The 20,339-nt window shown below is 37.8% G+C and overlaps 1 protein-coding gene and 1 long non-coding RNA gene across 4 annotated transcripts in view; one reads left to right on the top strand and one right to left on the bottom strand.

Annotated features, from left to right (window-relative positions):
• Nucleotides 1–3,934: 3,934 nt before the first annotated feature.
• LOC119156301 lies at nt 3,935–8,527 on the bottom strand. Its single transcript, XR_005107055.1, has 2 exons — nt 8,456–8,527; nt 3,935–4,695 (listed from the first exon to the last, which is right to left on the bottom strand). It is a non-coding gene; the product is annotated as an uncharacterized LOC119156301 (long non-coding RNA).
• A 527-nt stretch (nt 8,528–9,054) lies between these two features.
• Nucleotides 9,055–20,339, top strand: part of ACYP2 (acylphosphatase 2) — a 42,298-nt gene continuing 31,013 nt past the window's right edge. Inside the window, exons 1-3 of one of the 3 annotated variants that reach the window (XM_037405928.1) lie at nt 9,055–9,266; nt 9,913–9,929; nt 10,984–11,093. In XM_037405928.1, the coding sequence (XP_037261825.1) occupies nt 9,197–9,266; nt 9,913–9,929; nt 10,984–11,093 (197 nt within the window). In that variant the 5' untranslated portion in view covers nt 9,055–9,196. Of the gene's footprint in view, nt 9,267–9,361; nt 9,791–9,912; nt 9,930–10,983; nt 11,094–20,339 lie in introns of those variants that run through there. The other 2 variants (XM_037405930.1, XM_037405929.1) reach the window with 2 other exon arrangements.

Below are 20,339 nucleotides of genomic sequence, written 5' to 3' on the forward strand. Positions count from 1 at the left end.
AGGGTTCTACAGACCTGTGTGGTATCCTCTGCTAGACAAACTAATACTCTTCTGTCTCAAGAAGACACAGGAGAATATTAGTCTATTTAACTGTCCCTCATATGAAGCTGTTCCAGGCTTCAGACCATCCTTACTGATTTTGTCTGCTACCTTTTCTGTTGTTTTTGAGGTGAGGAACAGCTAGAGCAGGATATTTGCTGCAGCCAGGCTCTGCACAGTGACCTGAGGGTATCTTCTGTTTTGTTCCCTGTTAACATTCTTCTCCTAAGAGCTCTTCTTGACATCCCCTGAACATTACACTGATCTTATAAAACTGTTCACAACAATTCCAGAATCTCTTTCTTGAATAATAAGTGGCTCATCTAGAAACTGCTGCCCTGTTTGCACAGTTTGATGTGCTTTTGCTCTGCACATTAATAACACGAAATTTAGTCTGACTTTTTAATGCCCAGTCATTTACTGAGATACTTCTGTGATTCTTCACAATGTCGCTTGCTTTTATTGTCCACAGTAACCTAATATAGAATTTGGCAATAAACACTCTATCAACCATTCCACATAATCACTGATTTCTCAAAAGCATTCAAGTTGATTCAAAAAATGAATTTTTGCTATAAAAATCATGTCGATTCCTCTTGTTTTACCAGGGCAACTACTGCTTTTACTAGGCTGGATTGGGAAGATGGCATCAAGGTAGGAATGGATAGAAGTTTGGGTCCAACAGCAGCAACCTTTTTATCTAAGCATAAACCCTGCCAAGTTAGCACAAAAGAAAGGGCACACAAGGCCCCACTGTAGGGGTCTGTTTCATTACCTTTCGCATGCAGTAGGTCTGCCTGCTGCATCCAGATAATGTAAGTGTTTCTAGAGCTTCATAAAATGGTTTGGGTTGGAAGGGACCTTAAAGATCATCCCACCCTTCAGAGGCAAAAGAGTGTCTTTCTTCATCCAGATGCTGATTTCACCATCACAAGTTAATGTCTTTGAAACATACTCTACTCATTTGATTGGAGCTGGCCAACAAATTCCAACTTGGAGAAAGATACAGGAGGCTGACAGGCGGATGGACACAATGAGCAGACAAATATGGCTTTTTCAGGAAAGAATTGTTATTCTCATCAGCTTTTACCAGCATAAGGTCCTGTACCAGGGAACCATGAGTAAAGAACAGAAAGACTACCTGAAACAATCTAAAAGTTTTCATGTGTTACAGTATAGACAGTATCTATGGATATTACTATATCCATAGATATATCTATATCTATGAATATATATATAATATGGATATCACTGCCTTTCATGCTTTCTCTTTTTATCTTGGCAAGACAAGCATATCAACATGTTTTCATTGTTGCTAGTAATTTACCATTTAATTTCCTAGCAGAAATAATAACTCAATGTACCAATTCAAGGTTCCCATAATATTGCCTCCTTAAGTAAATGTTTGGAACAGACTATTCACTTTTCCAGAGAACATCTGAATTAAAATTACAAAAAGACAATATTTATTGTTAAATCTAAGAAGCTATTCTGACCCCCCCACTCCATCAACACCAGTTGCTTAGCCATCACTGCTTCTCAGATATCCTGGTAATAATAGTAGATAGATCATCTCATCTATTTCAACACAAATTGTAACTTAAACCTTTGAAGTTACCCATTTCCAAGAATTAAACCGGTAATCAAGTCAGCAAGACTTGACTGAAATACCTGATGGTACAAGCTGCACTAATACATTTCAATATTCTGAAATACTAATTAGGGTTTCTCTTTTGTTGCTTTTGAGAAGAAATAGTGGGCTAATGCAATTAATGATAATGAATCAAACAGTTTCACAGAACTGCAAAATGTAATAGCTGTCAGCCCACCTCCATTATAAACCATCCCTTCACCAACCCACACTCTTTTGTGCTTTCCTACATCTTTTTCATAGAGCCCTAAATCCTCCACAAAATCTGACATCATTGTTCAAGTGGCTGTGGGAAAGGTGATGCTTACATTTCCCGTATTTTAATGGGAATAAAGGACTAACTGCCTTAAATGACCACACCTCCTCCTCAGCACGTCACGTAAGAGAAAATATAACTATCAGCAGCATCTCAGTCAATACTTTCCCCCAAATTTCAACGTGTTTCCTGTGAATGGATATTTCATAAATCAAACGTCAGATAGAGCTCCTTCTGCTTTCCTATTGAACCACGTGACTAAAGACTTCTAATGTGCTCCTTCTACATATAAAAGGATGGCCTGGGCTCCCTTCTTCAATAAGCCCCAATCCTTTTGCACTTTTTTCCTTTGGAGCTCACTGATGTCTCCAGTAAAGCCCCAGGAAGTATGACATTTCAAACTGTCCAGTTATAATTCAAGTAAAACAGAGATCATAAAGACAACGCCAAAAGAGCAGTTTGCCAAGTTGAAAAATTTTAACATTCTGGTTGCATGTAGAATAAACTTTTTCCCGAATAAAATTGCTTTTCCATGTTTGTTAGTTTAGGATCTAATCTAATTCACATAAAACTCCGAGGTCTTGGATTCACAAAATTAAAATATTATTATGGTTAAATTGTTCCTTTGTTCACAAACTGCTTATAAAGACAAGTTATACTTATCTTCCGTAATGAAATCATACCCAGCGAATTTAAATCCTTGCAGGCATTACAGTAGGTGGGTTTATGTTTAGATTTAATCATGAAGTGAAGACTTACTTGATCCATCATAGAACTGACAGACTTCACCCCAAATTGCACCCTCTGATTCTTATGCTTTAGAACTCAATAGTATAACTTTATCAGCCATATTTTTGCTTGAGATGGATCTTTTTTGCTGTAGGATACATGAGTTCACATTCTCATGTTTTATTTGCCAACACTTTAAGAGAACTTTGCAATGATTATGCAAGTTTTCAGGGCCGATTTCCTCATACCAAGCATTTATTTGTATGTAGCAGTTTAGTTTTTTACTATTTTTCAGATTAAAATTTGTACTACTACTAACTAGAACTGATTTACCTGAAGATTCTTTTTATATATGACTGAAAATACCTTTTAAAGCTTAATTTAGACTGAAAAATGTGAATTTTCATATGGTTTTCTTGGTGGAGGTTTAGTGGTTTATTGCCTTAGATCTTTATGTGGAGGAGTGTTAAGCAAACTAAGGACTTTGACATGGCAGTTATAAAAAGTTGTCAATAAGCGGACAGAAGTTTAGTTTCATTAAATATTCTTATCTATATATTACGTCAAACAAAATTATCAAACTGTGAATAGGATCACAAGCAAAAGAACTTTGGGGATTACTACTTTAACTTAAAAAATAAAGTTAATTTCAGAGAAAAATAAAGTTGATAGTTCTTCATGCTCTAGATAGAATACAGATGTACTGAATCAGGGCTTTAATTAAACAGTCTTCCATGCAATTCACTGCACAAGAACATGGTTGTTCTACATGTAGGCTCTCAGAATAACTGTTTGAAAAAGCACAATATAACACAAAGAGTACACAACATGGTCTAGTCACAGTAAAATGATAGCTTCACAGTCTTTCATATGTCCTCATCTGCCTTGTGTTACTTTATGTAAGCAGTCCATGAATTCAAAGCATGAGAGAGACAAGTTTAGGTCCCATCCACACAAAGTTTGGCTGTAGTCCTGTAATCTGATCTGTGTGGGCATGACCCTTCCCCTGCACAAGACTCCACTTGCTTAAGTGGGCCTCTGCACAGGTGTGTAGGTCCTCCCACACAGATCAGCTGGATTTGGATCTTGTATTATAAATGGATCAGAAAACAAAACACAGTAACCAGGTCACCTACCTGTGTTATGGGTACACTGTAGGTTCATCTATAGCATATGTAATCAATCAGCCACCAAACGAATATTTTAACAATTGGTTTTTTTGTCCATACATTATTACTTCAACAATCTTTCATTTTTGGTTTTTTTTTTTCAGAAGAGTAATCGAATCCTCTTTCAAAACCAAATGCAGCAGTACTTTCAACTATCCTCTTAAAATTTTTCTCTAGGTTACCAGGCAGATCATTACCAAAGACTTCATAAAATTTATATTCTTCAACTTCAAGTTTTGCATTTCTACAGTACAAAGTAATTTTTCATTTATGATGCAGCTAAAGAAAAGTTTCCTCCTCATATGTTGTTCTATATTAACATAAGGCTTGATTTTTGCCAGACAGTACTTTGCTTTTTGCTTGTTAACTTCTATCCAGATGCTCTCCCTTAACAAATACCCTTTTTCTATGCTTTTTGACAGAGTGCTTAGACTCTGTGCGCTAAATGAATGTACTACATGAAAAGGATAAAGCTTTAATTTTTACTTCAGTTGACACTTCTACATCCGTTCTACTTGATTTTTAATTTCCTCTAAATAAGCTGACTCATAGATATTGGTAATAGCACCAGCAAAACCAGGCTCTGACAGGCTAAGAAGACTTCATTGTCTTGTGTCAAAGCTTATAATAGCTTTATATTCAAAGCTTTATAAAAGCTTGGAATAAAAGTTATTTTTTGTTTATTTCTGCACAATTACAACATTTCTATTCAGTAGCTCTACAACAAATTTTTTAATATCTTATACTGAAGAAAGCAAACTAAGGCTATTCCAAGAATCCAGTTGTGTGCCTATCTTGTCATTCAAGCTTTAGTGCTAAAGAAAAGACAACAGCTACTGATAGTCAGTGATCTGCAAAAAAGAGAAAAAAAAATGAATGAAGCAAGGCCATCTCTTATTTCCCAGTCGGTCAAAAAAAAGCCTTCAAAAAGTTTTGGTGTATTTAGATATGATGCAAATAAAGACTACAAAATAAAGACCCTGGAAAAGCTTGTACAGCATTGAAATAAAGTCTGCAAAATTGGAAATCCTCTTAATTGTCATTCAGAAATAAAATAATAAGAGCAAATGCAATTTAGAAGAAATGTGATGAAGGAGCAAGAAAAAAAAAAAGGCCACTAAAATTAAGCAGAAAACATATAAGGGAGTAAGAAGGACACTGAAAAAGGAGAAAAAACTTATTACTTCACTTGAAAAAGTAAACACAAAGGAAGAACTTTAAACAAGACACTAAAAGAGAACAAGCTAAACTTACAACCTTCTTCCTAGGCATGTAATGCTCCTTATGTAATACCAACAACCAAGCAAGAGGAGCAGTAGCTTCTTTTATCTAGAGGCTTTGGTATCGTTTGGGTAACCACTCATGAAAATCAGCTGGGGACCATTTACATATGAATCAGGTTTATAATTTGGTTGAGGTAAACAGTGATGAAACTGAGACAGTTACTCAAGTATTAAAATTTCTAAAGAAAACATATAGCTAAAGATACCAACTAACAAGTTGATGGCTAAGAAGGGTGAACTCCAAAGAGAAGTCAAGAATGTTAATTGTTTGTAGATGGTGCAAGAGTCTCTACAAAAATGTAGCAGGAAAGCAGAAATGCAATGTCTGAGAAGGAGCCATGTTAAATTGAAATGGTGCAGAAGACCAGCAGCATAGTTACAAGTTGAAGGATGAATTAAGACAGTAAAGTGTGAGGTTATGTGCCTGATAGGACATCCATGTGAAGTTCAAAGATAGTAATTTTAGGAGCGGAAAACATTAAGTAGATATGGAGGTGTGAGGTGACAGCCACGTAGAGAGAAAGCAGGAGTAGTGGGTATTGAAAGAGAAAAAGGCTTTAATGGTTTTCCCACTATTCTGGGCCAGAGATGAACAAACAGCGTAACTAATGAAGTTATAACTTTCAAAATAGCTTTAATGACCAAAACAAAACCTCAATAAATAATAGAATCTTATAAAAAACCTTTTTACTGATAGTGGTCAATGTCAAGGGCACTAATAGGTGTAATTATCCTGAACAGTCTCACCTTGGATCCTACCACACCCTCTCTGCTCCTTGGTCCAGAAGCTCCGTTTAAGCTCAGGGCTCATCATATCTGCTTCTGAGTCATAGGCAGACTAGTCTTTAGTCTTGTCTTCAGCCCTGCCTCTTGGATACACTTTGTCTCTATACTATAGCTGTATTTTTGGTCTTCTACTTCTCCTGGCTTTACCTGCCTTGCTCAGGTACTGTGAGATTGGGTCATTTAAGTGCTAGGGTCAACCTCGTGCTATTCCCTGATATTTAGCTGCAATAGAATTATTGCAGGCTTTTGATGTTTTCTGATAATAATGCTCTTTAGTCTTTCTTTATGCTATGATTAAGAACAGAATAGTGGTAAAACTTAACTGCACTTTGAGCAACTACTGAGAGGAGTTTTTAAAGGCTTAATCACAGAGCAGAGGCAGATGACCTAGTAGTGAAACTGGTCCTATCTACAATAGTTTTCCCCAATTGCAAAGAAAGTTGCTAAGCAAAGCATCTTTTCTTTAGGTAGCTTTCAGAACAAAGCAGCCCTTTGTACAAGCTTAAGTTACAGTAATAATTGTTACTAGATGATGCTGTGCTGGGAGTGAAAATCAGTCTATTATCAAAAGTAAAACCATAAAACAGCTTCTGAAAGAGACAGAAGACTACAAGCTGGCTAGCACATACTTGAATTCATGAGGATGTATAATAATCGGACAAGAAAAAGTTAAATTAGTATTGTGAAATAGGAGCTTAATCTTAAAAAAAGCAATTACTGTAAGCATAGCAAAAGCCTGAGCAAACTGGCACTGTCATTGTTGGAGTTCACTGCAGCCTGGAATTTCTCACTCAGATATTAATCATGACTGTTGCTGCTTTGTTTTAGTAATAAAAAAGGTCACCCTTATTTATGGAGTAGGAAACTTAATCCAACATGTGGTAGTAACTATGGTGGCAGCAGTATGAAAGGCTCTGTATTTTATCTCCAGATGAGCTGAAGATGTTAATGATATTACATCTTCTGTTCACCCTGAAGTTCATCCTAAAGGTACAATGCTTTGTTTCAGGAAATGTTTGTAATCACTTGCATTCCTCTGCAGTACCATCGAGGAATATATCTTATGCCTTAAGAGATGTAGGTATTCTAGCATTTTTTATGATTGTCTGTAGCTTTAGGATGTGCAACCAGCTGATTCTTCTTAGGCCAGTATCACCACCCTAGAGTAAACAGCTGAAAGGGGAGGGGAGGATTCAGAAATTCATTGATTTCATACAGACTGCCTACATTAGTGGATAGTGTATGCTAAAGCTCCCTTCCTAATCAGGGTAACTGAATACTGTTTGATTACTTAGACTGTAAAATATTAGGTGTTTTGTGGTATCGTCTTCTGGAGTTCTTCAGGCTCTGCACGGTATCTCTGCTACTCGTTATGAAATAAGGAAACTCAGACCTGCCTAGGGAGAGAGTGGCAAAATGTTGTTGTGGCAAATAAAAAAATCTTAATTGATTTTTCTGGAAAAAAAGACAACAGCAAAGGAACACAGGAGATGAGAGTATCTCTGAGCCAGGAAGCTGTCAAGGACAGCAACAGGAATGGACTCCTATCCTGAGAATGAGTCAGTGCAAATGTGAGGAGACCTACTCAAGGAGAGAACTCACTTGAAAGGTCAAAGATTCCCCTGATAAACAAAGGCTGCCATTGCCAGTACTGGAATCTGCAGATAGCAAAGTGTAATCAGTACCAGAATAAGCTCTAGTTTCAAGGCTTGTGTTACAATGCCTTACACTATAAATAGGCTGCTATTGTAAATTTTTTTAAACTGTCTTGTTCTTCACTGCTGATAGATGGCAGCAAATAACAAGAGATATTAGTCTATGCTGCATTCTGTTACTCCTGTAGAATCCTCTTCTTTAAAAACAAAATGGTGCTGATTCTACACTAGCAAAATGTATGACCCCTGAGAAAGGCAAGGGTTTGATTTACCATATTATATAGGGAAAGAAAATGATGAAACTTTTCCTATTGTGTTCCTATTCTTTATGATACTGGCAGCTTTCTATGTGCATGTTTGTTCTGCCTGAATTGAATGGTTGTTTCTCTAGTTAATTGATGTGTCTTGGAAAAGCAATTTTATTTTTTTAACCTCCCTCTAGTCTTGAGATCCAAACATGTAAACAACTTGGGTTATGCTGCGTTACTGCTACGATGTGACGTGGTGTGTGGGAAGGAATTGCCTAATGGAGAGAGCAAATAAAATTTTCATTTCTATTGTGAAGTCACAGTTAATCTGCCTTTATCTGTTGGTAAGAGAAGGCTGAGTTCATTTTCTAAGGTGGGTTAAATGTTGTTTCTAGTGTACAATTCTGCATGAAGACACTTAGATATTTCTAGAAAAAGCAAATACAGGGTGTGTGTGTAGAGTTAAACCGCAAGCAGACATAGAACACTCCAGATAAAAATATTTCTGGTGTTTGGTTGGAGACTTGGCCTACTACATAACTAACTTCTGGCTGGTGTTTTTGCACATGTAGCATCTACTTAAGGAGTTACGTGCTAACCCTTCTGGAAAGGTTTGCTAATAAAAACATGAGCACTCACAGATACCGCTGAAGCTTTGGTGAATAGTTTGAGGTGAGCTTCATTACCTCCAAGGCTTGCTGCTCCAGCAGAGTCCAGCCCCTTGCTGGCTTGGTGTTTGCCTCAGCACAGTGACTGAACAGGGAAGAGAAATGAGCTTTTAAAATTCTGGGTGAAAGCTTAAATAATGTCAAGGTGTGAGGAAAAATCAGTCATGGAGCCTTGCCAGAGAAGGATGCCCAAGATAAAGTTGAGGGGTTTTTTGTTGTTTTAGCTTTCAACTACTCAACTTTCCACCTTATCAGTTGCCTCATACCATGTCAGGAAAATACTTTGTTTCAATGATTCCTGTGAATCCCTGAGAAAGGCTGGTTACCTGTGTGGTGGATGCTTGAGGTGGGAAGCCCAGCTGGGCACCTGCGCCTTACTGCACCAGCCCTCAAAGAGAAGACAGTCTCGGTCGGCCATTTATTCTCTTAACATTGTTCCTAGTCTCAAATATGAGGGAGTAACACCTTGAATTCGTACCTCACGACACGCGGCCGGCCGCTGCGCACCCCACACCCAACGCGGCGGTGGCGGGCGGTGCCTCCCCTCAGCGCCGCGTTCCCGCCCGCGGAGGGAGAGGGGCGGCAGGGGGCGGCAGGCCCGCGTGAGGCGGCCGCTCGCGCGGGAAGCTTGAGCCTCGCGCGCTGCCGTCCGCGCCCCGCTCGGCCGCGGCCTGCAGAGCAGCACCCGGCGCCTGACTGCTCATCCTTCGCCATGTCTGCCCTAGCGAAGGCCTCCGGCGCGCTCAAATCAGTGGATTACGAAGTGTTCGGGCGGGTGCAAGGTGAGGAGGGGCTCGGGGGTGCGGGGCGGCTGCCGCGGCGGTGGCAGGGCGCGCATGCGCGCGGGGCCGAGCGAGGCGGTGGCGGCGGCTGAGGGTGCAGGGGCGGCCGCTGCCGCCACCGCCATCGTCCCCGACGGGAAAAAAGTTGTGAGGATGCCCCCGCCTTAAGGCTCGCCCGGTTACCTGGGGAGCGCAGGCTGTTCTGTTAAAGGCGCTTTTCGTTACCTGCATTCATGGTCGCGTCCTGTCAGCACGGTGGTGTGGGAATGAGCGCGGTTCTGTGGGAATGTCGCCCCCCCCCCCCCCCCCACTCCTCCGCCCCGGCGATTTGGCGGCAAAACCCTGAGGTGACAGTTCGGTCAGAGGCGGGTCCCGCACTGCGGCGCCTCCGGTGAGGGAAACTCTGTGCGCTGACCGCGCTAATGAGAGCGGTTTGCCGAGGGGAAGGCTGGAGGCCGGCTCGTACCCAAATTCTGTGGAGTTTGCCCGGTGTTAAAATTTCACAACCGCTCGCTGAAACTTCTGTAAGAAAAGGCCATAGATGACTTGTGTGCAATTTCTGGTAACTTTATATTAAAGTGAAATTCCTTGAACTGGTATTATTTCATGTTACTTCAATGGATTTTTTTTTTTCTTTCTTTTCTAGGTGTTTGTTTCAGAATGGTAAGGCAATGACTGGTTTACCAGTTCTCCTTTACAGGATAGTATTTCCAGTGCTAAAAATATGGCAACGGGTCGGCAGGGTATAAACATATCCAGCCTGAATTTTGAGTTCTAGGTTAGATGGTTACATATTGCAAGTGAATTTTAAAGGAAAAAAATACTTGTTTTACATTAAGGTTGTATTAAAGTGGATTTTAAAAAGTTTACTAATGTGTGTTGCCTGTTTGTATAGCTTCTAAAGATTGTTTGGATTACTTGTGATAAAACAGCCACAAGAGCATTATAACATGTTAAACTTTAAATGGTTACATCTGAAGTTTCTTGATACTGGCTTCTGAAACAGTGTGTTCCAGTGTCATTCTTTTAATGGCAATTACGGTACCTGTATTTAAGGAAACTTACTGTAACAATGTGCTACAAACACACAGTCTGTGGCTCATGTCACAACCAAATATCTCCACAAGCTCTGAACATGCAGCACGTGCAGTTCACAGAAACCCAAGAAACAAGAGAGAACAACAATTATTTGTCTGAAACTAGTGTACCATGCTTAATATTAGACTTAAAATTTTTTATGCATTGTTTATATGTATGATGAAATAGAATAATTACATTCAAGACATACTATATTGTAAGCCTCTATCTATTTCAATTTTGCACTATCAGGTGGAAAGCGTATGTCCACACATGATGCGGTGGGCAGGTGCAAGTTTGTTCTACCTTACTTGGAGCTGACCTGGAGCCATGTGAACATACGCCAGAGTGCCAGTCCTGAGCTAATAAGCAGTATATAATAAGCATATATAATATGAAAGTGGTAATTAATTTGTGCATTTATTACGTATATGTGAAATGTCATTCTTATTCAAAAAATGGGTGCTTCTGCTGCAACTTCAGAGCTGGCAGAAACATCTTAATGTCTGAGTATGAGCAGCATCCATGGATATTTTTCTTAAGCGTAGGTCTTAAACCTATGAAAATGAAAGTGGGGTTTTAAGTGGTGTACATGTTGTGTATGTGTTAACACTGATTTTTCATTATTTTTTCCAATCAGTACACAGAAGAGGAAGCTAGGAAATTAGGAGTGGTTGGCTGGGTTAAAAATACCAGTCAAGGAACTGTAACGGGCCAAGTTCAGGGCCCAGAAGATAAAGTAAATGCAATGTAAGTATTTTTGTGGCTTTTTAGTCTTACTAAAGTAATTTACAGAAATGTTTTTGATACAAAGTGACTAGTAGATTCATATATCAGTAGTGTACAGTACTTTAAATAATCAGTTTTAGTTTTGTGGAGTTGAGGAGATGCCTTCTTTTTTGAGCAGTAAAAAAGTCTTTAAGCTTTAAAAATAGTGTGTATCATTAGCCGGTTTTAACTTCTAGTGTCGCACAATTTGTCAGTGTGTTTCCCTAACGTACTCTTCTCTTGTGAAATGAAGAAAAAGCCTTTATTCCTACATGTGAGCAAAGACCTGGGGTTTAATTCTTCAAAACTTCTCTGTTACGAAACACTGAAGAATTTATCAAAATGCTTGCTCAGCATGTACTTAAATCAATTTAAACTGAGTTTAAATATGATTTTTTTCCCCCGCTTTTTTTTAAAAAAGACATAAATACGCATTTCAGCAAATGTCAGTGTTCTCTACCATCTGGAAATATATTCTGAAGTATTTTGATGTCTTTAAAAGAATTGGTAATTATTTTCTTTATTAAATTGCCAGTTTCCAAAAGCTTGAAGCTATCACTCTGAGGAAACGATGCCTGGAAAAAAACACAAAGCCCGATTCAGTTGCTTCCAACTATCGTTTTTTGCAAGCGTATAGAGGGAGATTGTTGAGAGTTTTAAAAAATCCTTCAATGGTTTGCGCTCTCAACAAAGAATGAATGATTGTAAAAGTTTCCTTTGTAAGCTTTATTATGGATGGGCAACTATTAGTGCAAATTCTGCCAGCACTTTCTGATAAGGGAATTGCTTCAGAACTGAACTTAGATTAAGTGAAGTTGGCTTTCTGCAGAGAAAATATGTGTTACACTTTCAGGTAAAGAGATTTATATATGATTATCTAATGTGACAGAAGTATTTGTAGCCATTTTCTTGGTGTGGAGCTCAAAGTTAGATTGCTTATCTTGGGCTGCAAAACATTTACAAAGCCAGAGAAATAGCAGTTGTTCTCTTAGGTTAAGTTTATACTCATTTTCTTTAAGACCTTTGTTCATAGCCTGATGTAAATATCTTTAAAATTTAGTTATCTTGGTGCCATCTCTAGTTAATTTAGAGCACTGAAAATGGACAACTGAGAAATCAGGATTTGGTTTCTGTTTGTTGGAGTACTTTTTCACTTGAAAATTTCTAGTCAGTTGATTTATTTTCATTAAGCAGGTTGAAGTCAAAGCATAGCTTAGCAGCTGATACTTCTTGCGTTTGCATGAACTAGGATTGCTGCAGAATGCGGTGTTTTCATCCACCCTTTTCCCTTTCCTGTTATGTCAATGGGATTTAAAGGAAGCTACATTTACTCGCAACACCAGATAGTTTGTGCATAATAGGGGATCTTGCAATAGAGCTGCAAAATTACACTATCAAGACTCGGCTTGTTTGCAGAGATGTGTTGGCATGCAGACTATTCGAAAAGGAAATCAGTTTTTATTTTTCATTGTTACACAATTTTAAATAGGGTCAGCAAGTGGGATTGACACCAAAGAAAAAAGTTGTTGAAGCTTTTGATGTGCATTGTATTTGATATTCAGAACAAATAATAAGTTGTTTTGAGTTGCTGCTGCTTCATTTCATGCTGGAAATAAATTTTCCTCTGATTTAGGAATAATGTTGCAATGCTGAAGTGCAATTTTGAAGTATGCGTAGAGATATGGATTATTAAACTGGAGAACCTAGAGTAGAATGCTGAAGGAGAAACAGTTCACTTTTCCTTGTTCCCTGTGTGTGCTCTTATATATCACAAGGGTAGTGAGCTTATTTTTAGCACTAAACTGGTGAACTTGCACATGAAAAAGGAGCTCTTGTGTATGAATAGCTACTTGGAAAGGCTCTTATTTCTCTCTGCTAGTACATGTTAATAGGAGATCAAAACAGACTTGAGTTTCTCAAGTTTTTTTCCAGAGCTTACAGCATTTTTTGTAATGCTCAGTCGTGCTCCCTGGGAATTCATAATACTGTGTTCTAGATTCAATTGTTATTTAAAATGCTATATTAAATAAAAACAAAATGAGGCTTGCTTCTGCTATGGGAAATTAATATAAACCGGTAATCCTAAACATAGATTTGTATTAAAACTGTGATAATCAGTGGGAAATTCTGGCACCGACTTCCTATGCAAGCTCTAGTTTGTATTTGCTAGATATTTAGAACTTAAAATTGAGCCTGTATGTGTAAGACACTTAAAAATTTGGAGATCTCATATGTTCAAAGAAACTGAACACTTTTCAGAGAAATATGGTACATGAATCAATGTTGCAAGATATTTCAAGAAAGGTTCCTGGTAAAGTGCTATTTCAAATGTTGGAGCAGTATGTTACCTTGTAGAATTCTTTCAAGAATAGTTTGTGCAGTGTCTTTTGGACAGATATTTTCAGACTTATGTAAGTTTCTAGTTTAAACTTTAGGCCCAAAAGGTCTGATTTTCAGAGGTGCAGCACTTGGACTTTAAAAAATTACATATCAATGGTAATAAAATTATTTGTCAGTAGTTTTACTGGTTTTTGGCGTGTTAATGATAGTACTGTTTAGGGAAAGGTGGAAGGGGTGTTTTGGTCAATCATAAACAATGTTTATCTTTTCATGATGCTAAATAAAATCAAAACCATAAACTATGAAGTGAGTAGAGATGCCATAGTTCTAGATGCTATAGTTCTAGAACAGGTAAATGGGAAAAGCAATATGGGATGGAAGAAAAGAGGGATAAGAGTTTGAGGGGAGGATAAAAATAGGGAAAGTGTAACAAATGTGGGGAAAAACAACATGAGGCAGTTCAATGTTACCAGAAGCATGGAGTGAATCACAAAGCGTGCCTTTGTTCTGGAGCAGTAATGCGGCAGACCTCTAACGCAATGGTTTTCCAGCAGCAGTCCTTTGCTCCCTGTTTTCTGACCCTTTTTGTTCTATTTTGTATCACTGCTTGTATTGTGAGGCACAGCTATGAAGCATCCAGTACAGGCTCAAGAAGCAATGCTGTTAAATGATTCATTTTTTTTTTACACAGGCTGCAAGGTAAAATATAATCTGGGAGGAATTATGAGGATGGTCCTGGTGATCTATTTGAAGTGTTATTGTAATGCACGTGTGGAGTTTAGATGAAGAGTGACCCAAACCAGTATAAAGTGGAGAAAATAAGATGTAAAGCAGGAGAGTTGGCAGCATGACTGTCCACACATACTTAAAGCTCTCTAGTGAAGTGAGAGCATGTTAGGGAAGGTCTAGTCTGAAAATCAGTTGGCCAGGTAACTGATGATCTTTGGAGAGTTTTGGGTAGTCAAATACAACTTTACTGCATTAGAACTGTGGAATTAGGTGTAGGAGGGCAGCCAGAGGCGAAGTATCTACTGCTGCAGAGGCAGCACAGAAGAGTGTTTGCTAGCGTCGGCTGTGTGCTTGGTTCCTTCCCATCCTGCCCTAGAAAAGAACTGGCCTCTCTTACCCAAGTGTGGTGTAGTTTCTTCAGCAGAGTGCCAAAGCCTGGATTTTTTCCTAAAATGTGGAAGTAATTGTTTTCTTGCAGACATGAAGTATGATTATGATGAATTGCCTTGAAAGATGACATGCAGAATAGTTTGCTCTGGAGAATGTAACAACTTAGCAGGGGCATTCTGACTTTTACATAAATAAGTGGAAAATAAGTAGGCATGAAGGGTTGGGGCCTGAAAAATGTTGCATGTGCTAGTGATTGTATTCCTTATTGACCCATTTGCTTAGTGTTGAACATGGGTATAAATTTTTGTTGAAGTGGTGCTGGGAGGCAGACTTCTTTAATTTATGTTCTGTGGTGGTGAAATCTTGATCACGCTGAAAACTGGCAAAATTTACTGACTTCCTTGAGGCTAGGATTTCAGTGAGTTTCACTGAAATACAAGAAGCTTAAGATTTGAATGAGCAGTTTTTGATTTGGGGTATTTTCATTTGAAGATTTGCCTTCAGTTTGTTTTTAATCTGAAACTTTTAGATTCTCAAAGATCAGGCAAATTTTACATCATGTATTTTGAAACCAATTTTTTATTTTAGAGGGTATTTTAAAGAAATCTTGAGAACCTTTTACCTGTAAGCTTGCTTTAATATCTCTTGCTTTTTAACCTCTAGATGGAGCTGTTTGTTCTGTAGAAACTTTCAAGTATACATGCCTTATTTGAGGTGAATCTATTTTTAGACTGTTGTGGTAGAATCCATATTTTTCTTCACTACCTTTTCCCCTGCTATATTTTATAGTTCTGTTCTGTCTGCTGTTACTGCTCCACATAGATAACACCCATTATCCTTAGATACTAAAAGCTCATTTCCAGTCTTTTACCTGTCTGTAAGCCAAAGAATACTAAAGTCACAAGAAAAGCAGTTGCAGCATTTCTAAAACATAATGACATAAGGTTTTATGGTAAGCTGAAAGCCTTTTTGCCAGTCTGGATATTGTTAAATGGAGTAGAGGAGGTAGTCCTTTTGTTTCTTTTTTTCAGGACGACTTGTAGGACAGGGTTTTTCGTTATAGTATCTTGCGATATTTTTTCCATTTTCCTCATTAAATAAGGCCTTTGTGGTTGTTGCCATAGCAACTTGCATTGACAGGCTAGAAATTGCTTTCATATGAGAATTTTTTTAACTTTGAGTGATGGCATATTAGTTATCCATTAAAAGAGGAATATAAGACATGTGTAGATTGTCAACTTCAGAATTTATTCCAAAAATCAAAGATTTCAAATCAGGCTTACATGCTAAAATATAAAACCTTAGGACACTTTTTAGGCTCTGGTAGTATATAATAACGTAGCAAATATTATTTCTGTCTTTGTAGAAAGGCATGATGTTAAATATAGATTGCTTGTCATGGAAATTATTTTTAATTAGTAAATTAATGCTAATTTAATTTGAATTTTATTCTTAATATCAGTTTTGGTCGAGAAGTAATATTAAATATATACGTGACTTGAAAATTACTTCAGTGGGTAGCTGCATAGAAAAATCTAGATTTTTACCACATAAGAGGAGAAGGGAACTCTGTATCAGTTAATATTGCAGCTCTCATTCTCTCTTTCGTTAGCCAGGTGTATCCAAGATTCTTGTCTTTGCCAACTGGCATTGAGTAAATATAATTCAATACTATTTCTCAATAGTAGAGAATAGTCCTGATGGCATGAAATGGAACTAAATGCTAGTAAGAAAAGCCCTCCATATTTAGACTGTGACTGGATTCCTTGAGCAAAATCCCAGATCTTAATACCCAATTTATGTTGAGATATAGAACGATTTTAGTCTGTATTTTGAGATTTTTCTCATTTTAAGAGGATATATTTTTAATTTTTCAGCTCAAGCTAGATGTTTAGGAGAAGAAACTGTAACACTTTGTTGCACATAAAGCTAGGCATAATGGTAGAAATTAATCTGAAAGGGACACCTGTACAGACAACAAAGTGGTTTAGGTTTTTAAATAAGTTAAAGGCATCTGATATATTCTGCTCTTGAAGCTGCAAAAGCCTGTTACTCAAAAGAAGACAAAGGCAGTTGAGTGAGAAGTTCAGAGAGGCTGGAAGTATTGATAGATTATGAAGAGAATATGGATGTCAGCTTGAGTTTGGCAACAGCTGGTAAGTAAAATAATGATTGTGGACTAGGAATCAATAGATTCAAGAAGTGTTGAGTAACATCAGACTAGTAGAAAAGGTACAGAACTTCCAGAGACCCTTTTATGTCTAAGGGGCAGAGGCAGCATGGTACAGTAACTAAAGGTGTGCTATAATGGAAAAAAATCATGATGGGAGATTGGTCCTGGAGATAGAAGCAGAATTCTGAAATTTGTTATTGTGGGGGAGGAGAATATCAGAGGGATGAGCTAATTGCAGTGGAAGTGAAACGCCAAGGGGAGTTTGAAACCAATATTATGGTCAAACATGGTAGAGAGGATTTAACAAGAGATTTGTTAGACAATCTTAATACAAGTACTTCTAAAACAAATTAAGTAGGCTATGAGAAACTCTTACCATTATTCAAAGATGAATGCAGTTGTTCTCAGAATAGGCTCCAAATTCACAGGTGTACATTTTCAGGGTGGTATGATTAAAAGGTTGTAAAAATTTGTTACTGGGCTGATTTAATTACTAGCTATGTTTAATGGGCACACTGGCTGAAATTCCATTGTATCTTTTTTTTTGTTTGCATCCCACATATCCAGAAGAGCATAAAGACACAAAATAATAACTGCTTCATTTAAAGCAACAATTTCAAGTTGATCATACAAAGAACACTGGTCACTGTATGCTATGCTTCAGTGTTATAGAAAATACTTATAAAATTGTGAGTTATAATTCTTTTTGCCATGCTTATTTTCTATGAAAATACAGCTGCTCTGATGCAGAGCACTTCATGTTTACCTTGTGTTTGTCAATGAGGCAGCTATGTGCCATAATAGTATGGCTGAAGTATCTCCTGGATGTGCTGTTCTTGGGAAGCTAACAGTGATACATTCTGAAGGAAAGGGGAGAGGGAAATTCAAATCCCATTCTTTAAGCTTTCTTTTCTACTTTGCTAAAATGCAAAATAGTGAAAAAAGCTTTGGGTGTGTTCTCATTTATGATCGTAATGAAGTACAATTGTTATGGTAATCACTGCTGAAGGTCATTTACAATGTTTCATGACTCAATAGCAGTCTGATGACAAGAAATATGATGGGGTTTTTGTGGTTCAGTGTGGGTCCAAGTATAACAAGCCTACTTTTCATTCATTTAAAGGTAAAATAACCTAACTTGAAAACTAAATCGCGTTAAGCTATAATTTTTATGGCTAGTATAATGGTAGGTGTGACCATCTCTTTCCATACCAAATTAATATCTTATCTGTGATTATTTGTTTATTGTTTAAAATTGACAGGCTAAACTGAACTATTAAGTTATGCAGGCTCTGAGCTTGGTCATGTAAATTGAATTTACGAAATGTTACTGCTGGTGACATGGGAAGGAATGGACCTTGTTCTTTGGGGGTTTAGCAGTTCAAAACTAGATGATTTCACTTACCAAAACTGATAAATGAAGAACTAATTACAGTTTATTGTAGCAAGTGTATTCGGCTGAGAAGGAAAGGAACGGGTAGGTAAGTCAGAAGACTAGTTTCTTGTTACTGTCTTCAGAGAATAAAACCAGTGAGACATCAATGACTCTTAGCTGAAGGAGAGAGCTGCATGCTTCCAACACAAAACTAGAGGCCTGTGGCTTACCTTTGTTCTACCCTTGCTATTTTATACTGTACAGCAGTGCTGACTGCCCCTAAGTGAAGCCTGCTCTTGTTAGTGGCTTGGGGGAAGAGCAAAAGGCAGTTCTCTCCCTGTGGACCAGGAGCAGTTGAAGGGAGAGAGGTGTAGCTTTCCACTGAAGGTCACACAGCCCACCAGTGGCAGAGCCAGAAATAGAAGTGGACTCCTGGCTCAGGTCCTGTCCTTTAGACTGTGCTGGATTGTCACTGTTCTTTACTTTGAAATGCCATAAACCACTAAAGCTTTTAACCGTGGTTATGTCTTTCTGAATATGGAATAGTGCAAAAAGAATGCTTTCCACACCCCCATTTTTTTCTGTTGGGTATAAAGATAGCTGTCTTGTATGACCTTGTAGACTTTTTCAAATCCAGTAATTTTTACAGTTGCTGTGAATTTGCAGTTGCTCAGTGGAATTGGAATTCTTTATAAAGTATCTGCTTCCACTTCTAATCACTGAAGTGTTCATCGTAATATTTTGATAACAATTATAGTTTGTTCTAAATTAACAATTCACACTAAGTGTAGGCTTATAATTCAAATAGTTAATTAAGATTTACTAAGTAATGTCTTATTAGAGCTTAATACTCATGTTTTCTTTAGCTTTTGAGTATTGGATTTTTGAAGGAGTGCAGGCTAAGCAGTTAGTTTTGGGAATAAAACAAAAGTTCCTGTTGGAGATCACATGTTGTCATTGACACTTAGGGTTGCTATGTTAGGGCAGGGTTTAATTCCCACAGTATTATTCCAAATTTCCCAAAATTCCCACAAAATTATTCCAAAATACATGTTATAGTTTAGTCTCATACCCTAAACACAAGTCTGCTGAGGTATTTTCATTTGTTGGAGGGAGGGGGCTACCTCTCAGCAGCTTATGGTATTTGTGCCTGAAGTGATTCAATGAGAAATGTTTCTTCCTTCCATCTCCCTCTGAAGCTGCCAGAAATGCTTGCTTTACTGAGAGCCATAGGACTCCTTTTGTTCCTTAAAATTTTAAGGTATTCAATGCTTTGCATATTTGTAGGTATCTGTAAAGGAGTCAGGGGGAAGTTGCTGTTGGCCTCTAGTACATATCTAGTCTCCTGTTCTTGTTACTAGTGGGATTATTAATATTTGTTTTAATGTTAGATACACAGAAGACAAAACTGCTTTCCTCTTATGTTTATAGACCATCTACTTATTCCTGCATTTAAACAGGACTGAATTTTTGGAATAAGAAGTGTTAGTCTGTACAGTGTCTTGGAAAACCCAGTATGTGATCTTGGACAAGGTGCTTAACTTCTTTTTTTTTTGTACTATGTCTCTCTGATGGCTTGCTGCTTTGGAAATAATGGTTCCCCTGGGATGTTGCGTTAATGCTTCAAAGACCTTTAGCAATGTTAGTACATGAAGTCCTAATTTGCTACAGAATTCCAGACTTTCATTTGCTTAGCTGATGGCTATCTGTGATAACATTCAATTCTCAAATCTCTGTTGCACAGTTGAAAGCAAGTAGGAATGCGAGGTTACATTGGATTGTACTATAAACAGGCAAGTGGAACTGTTCTCTGAGCACTCAATTTAGGCATTTTCTTGCATAAGAGGAAGTGATATACCTTTTTCATCCACACTGAAAAGTCAAACTTATTTTGACTCTAATCTTTGTAATTAAACCACAGTAAGTCTTCTGCAACAGCTCTGTGCAGGATTGGTTGAGCTTTTTGGGAGACACTTGAAATACAAATTCCAGTATGATGAGTTATTTCTGCTGGAAGCTTTTTAGCCATTTGAGCCTTCTAAGCATTTATGCTTTTGATAGTTGATATTATTGGGACCATGTGTAATGTTTTGATATTTTCAAGGTGGAAGTATTCTCTTACTATTGATACAGTAAGATGTGGTACATTTCAATGCCATTATTCTGGCTTTTTGTGCTGAAGAAAGCATTCAACATGTCTCTACTCCAACACAACATTCAC

The sequence above is a fragment of the Falco rusticolus genome, chromosome 12 (genome assembly GCF_015220075.1).
Source record: "Falco rusticolus isolate bFalRus1 chromosome 12, bFalRus1.pri, whole genome shotgun sequence".
Taxonomy (NCBI): domain Eukaryota; kingdom Metazoa; phylum Chordata; class Aves; order Falconiformes; family Falconidae; genus Falco; species Falco rusticolus.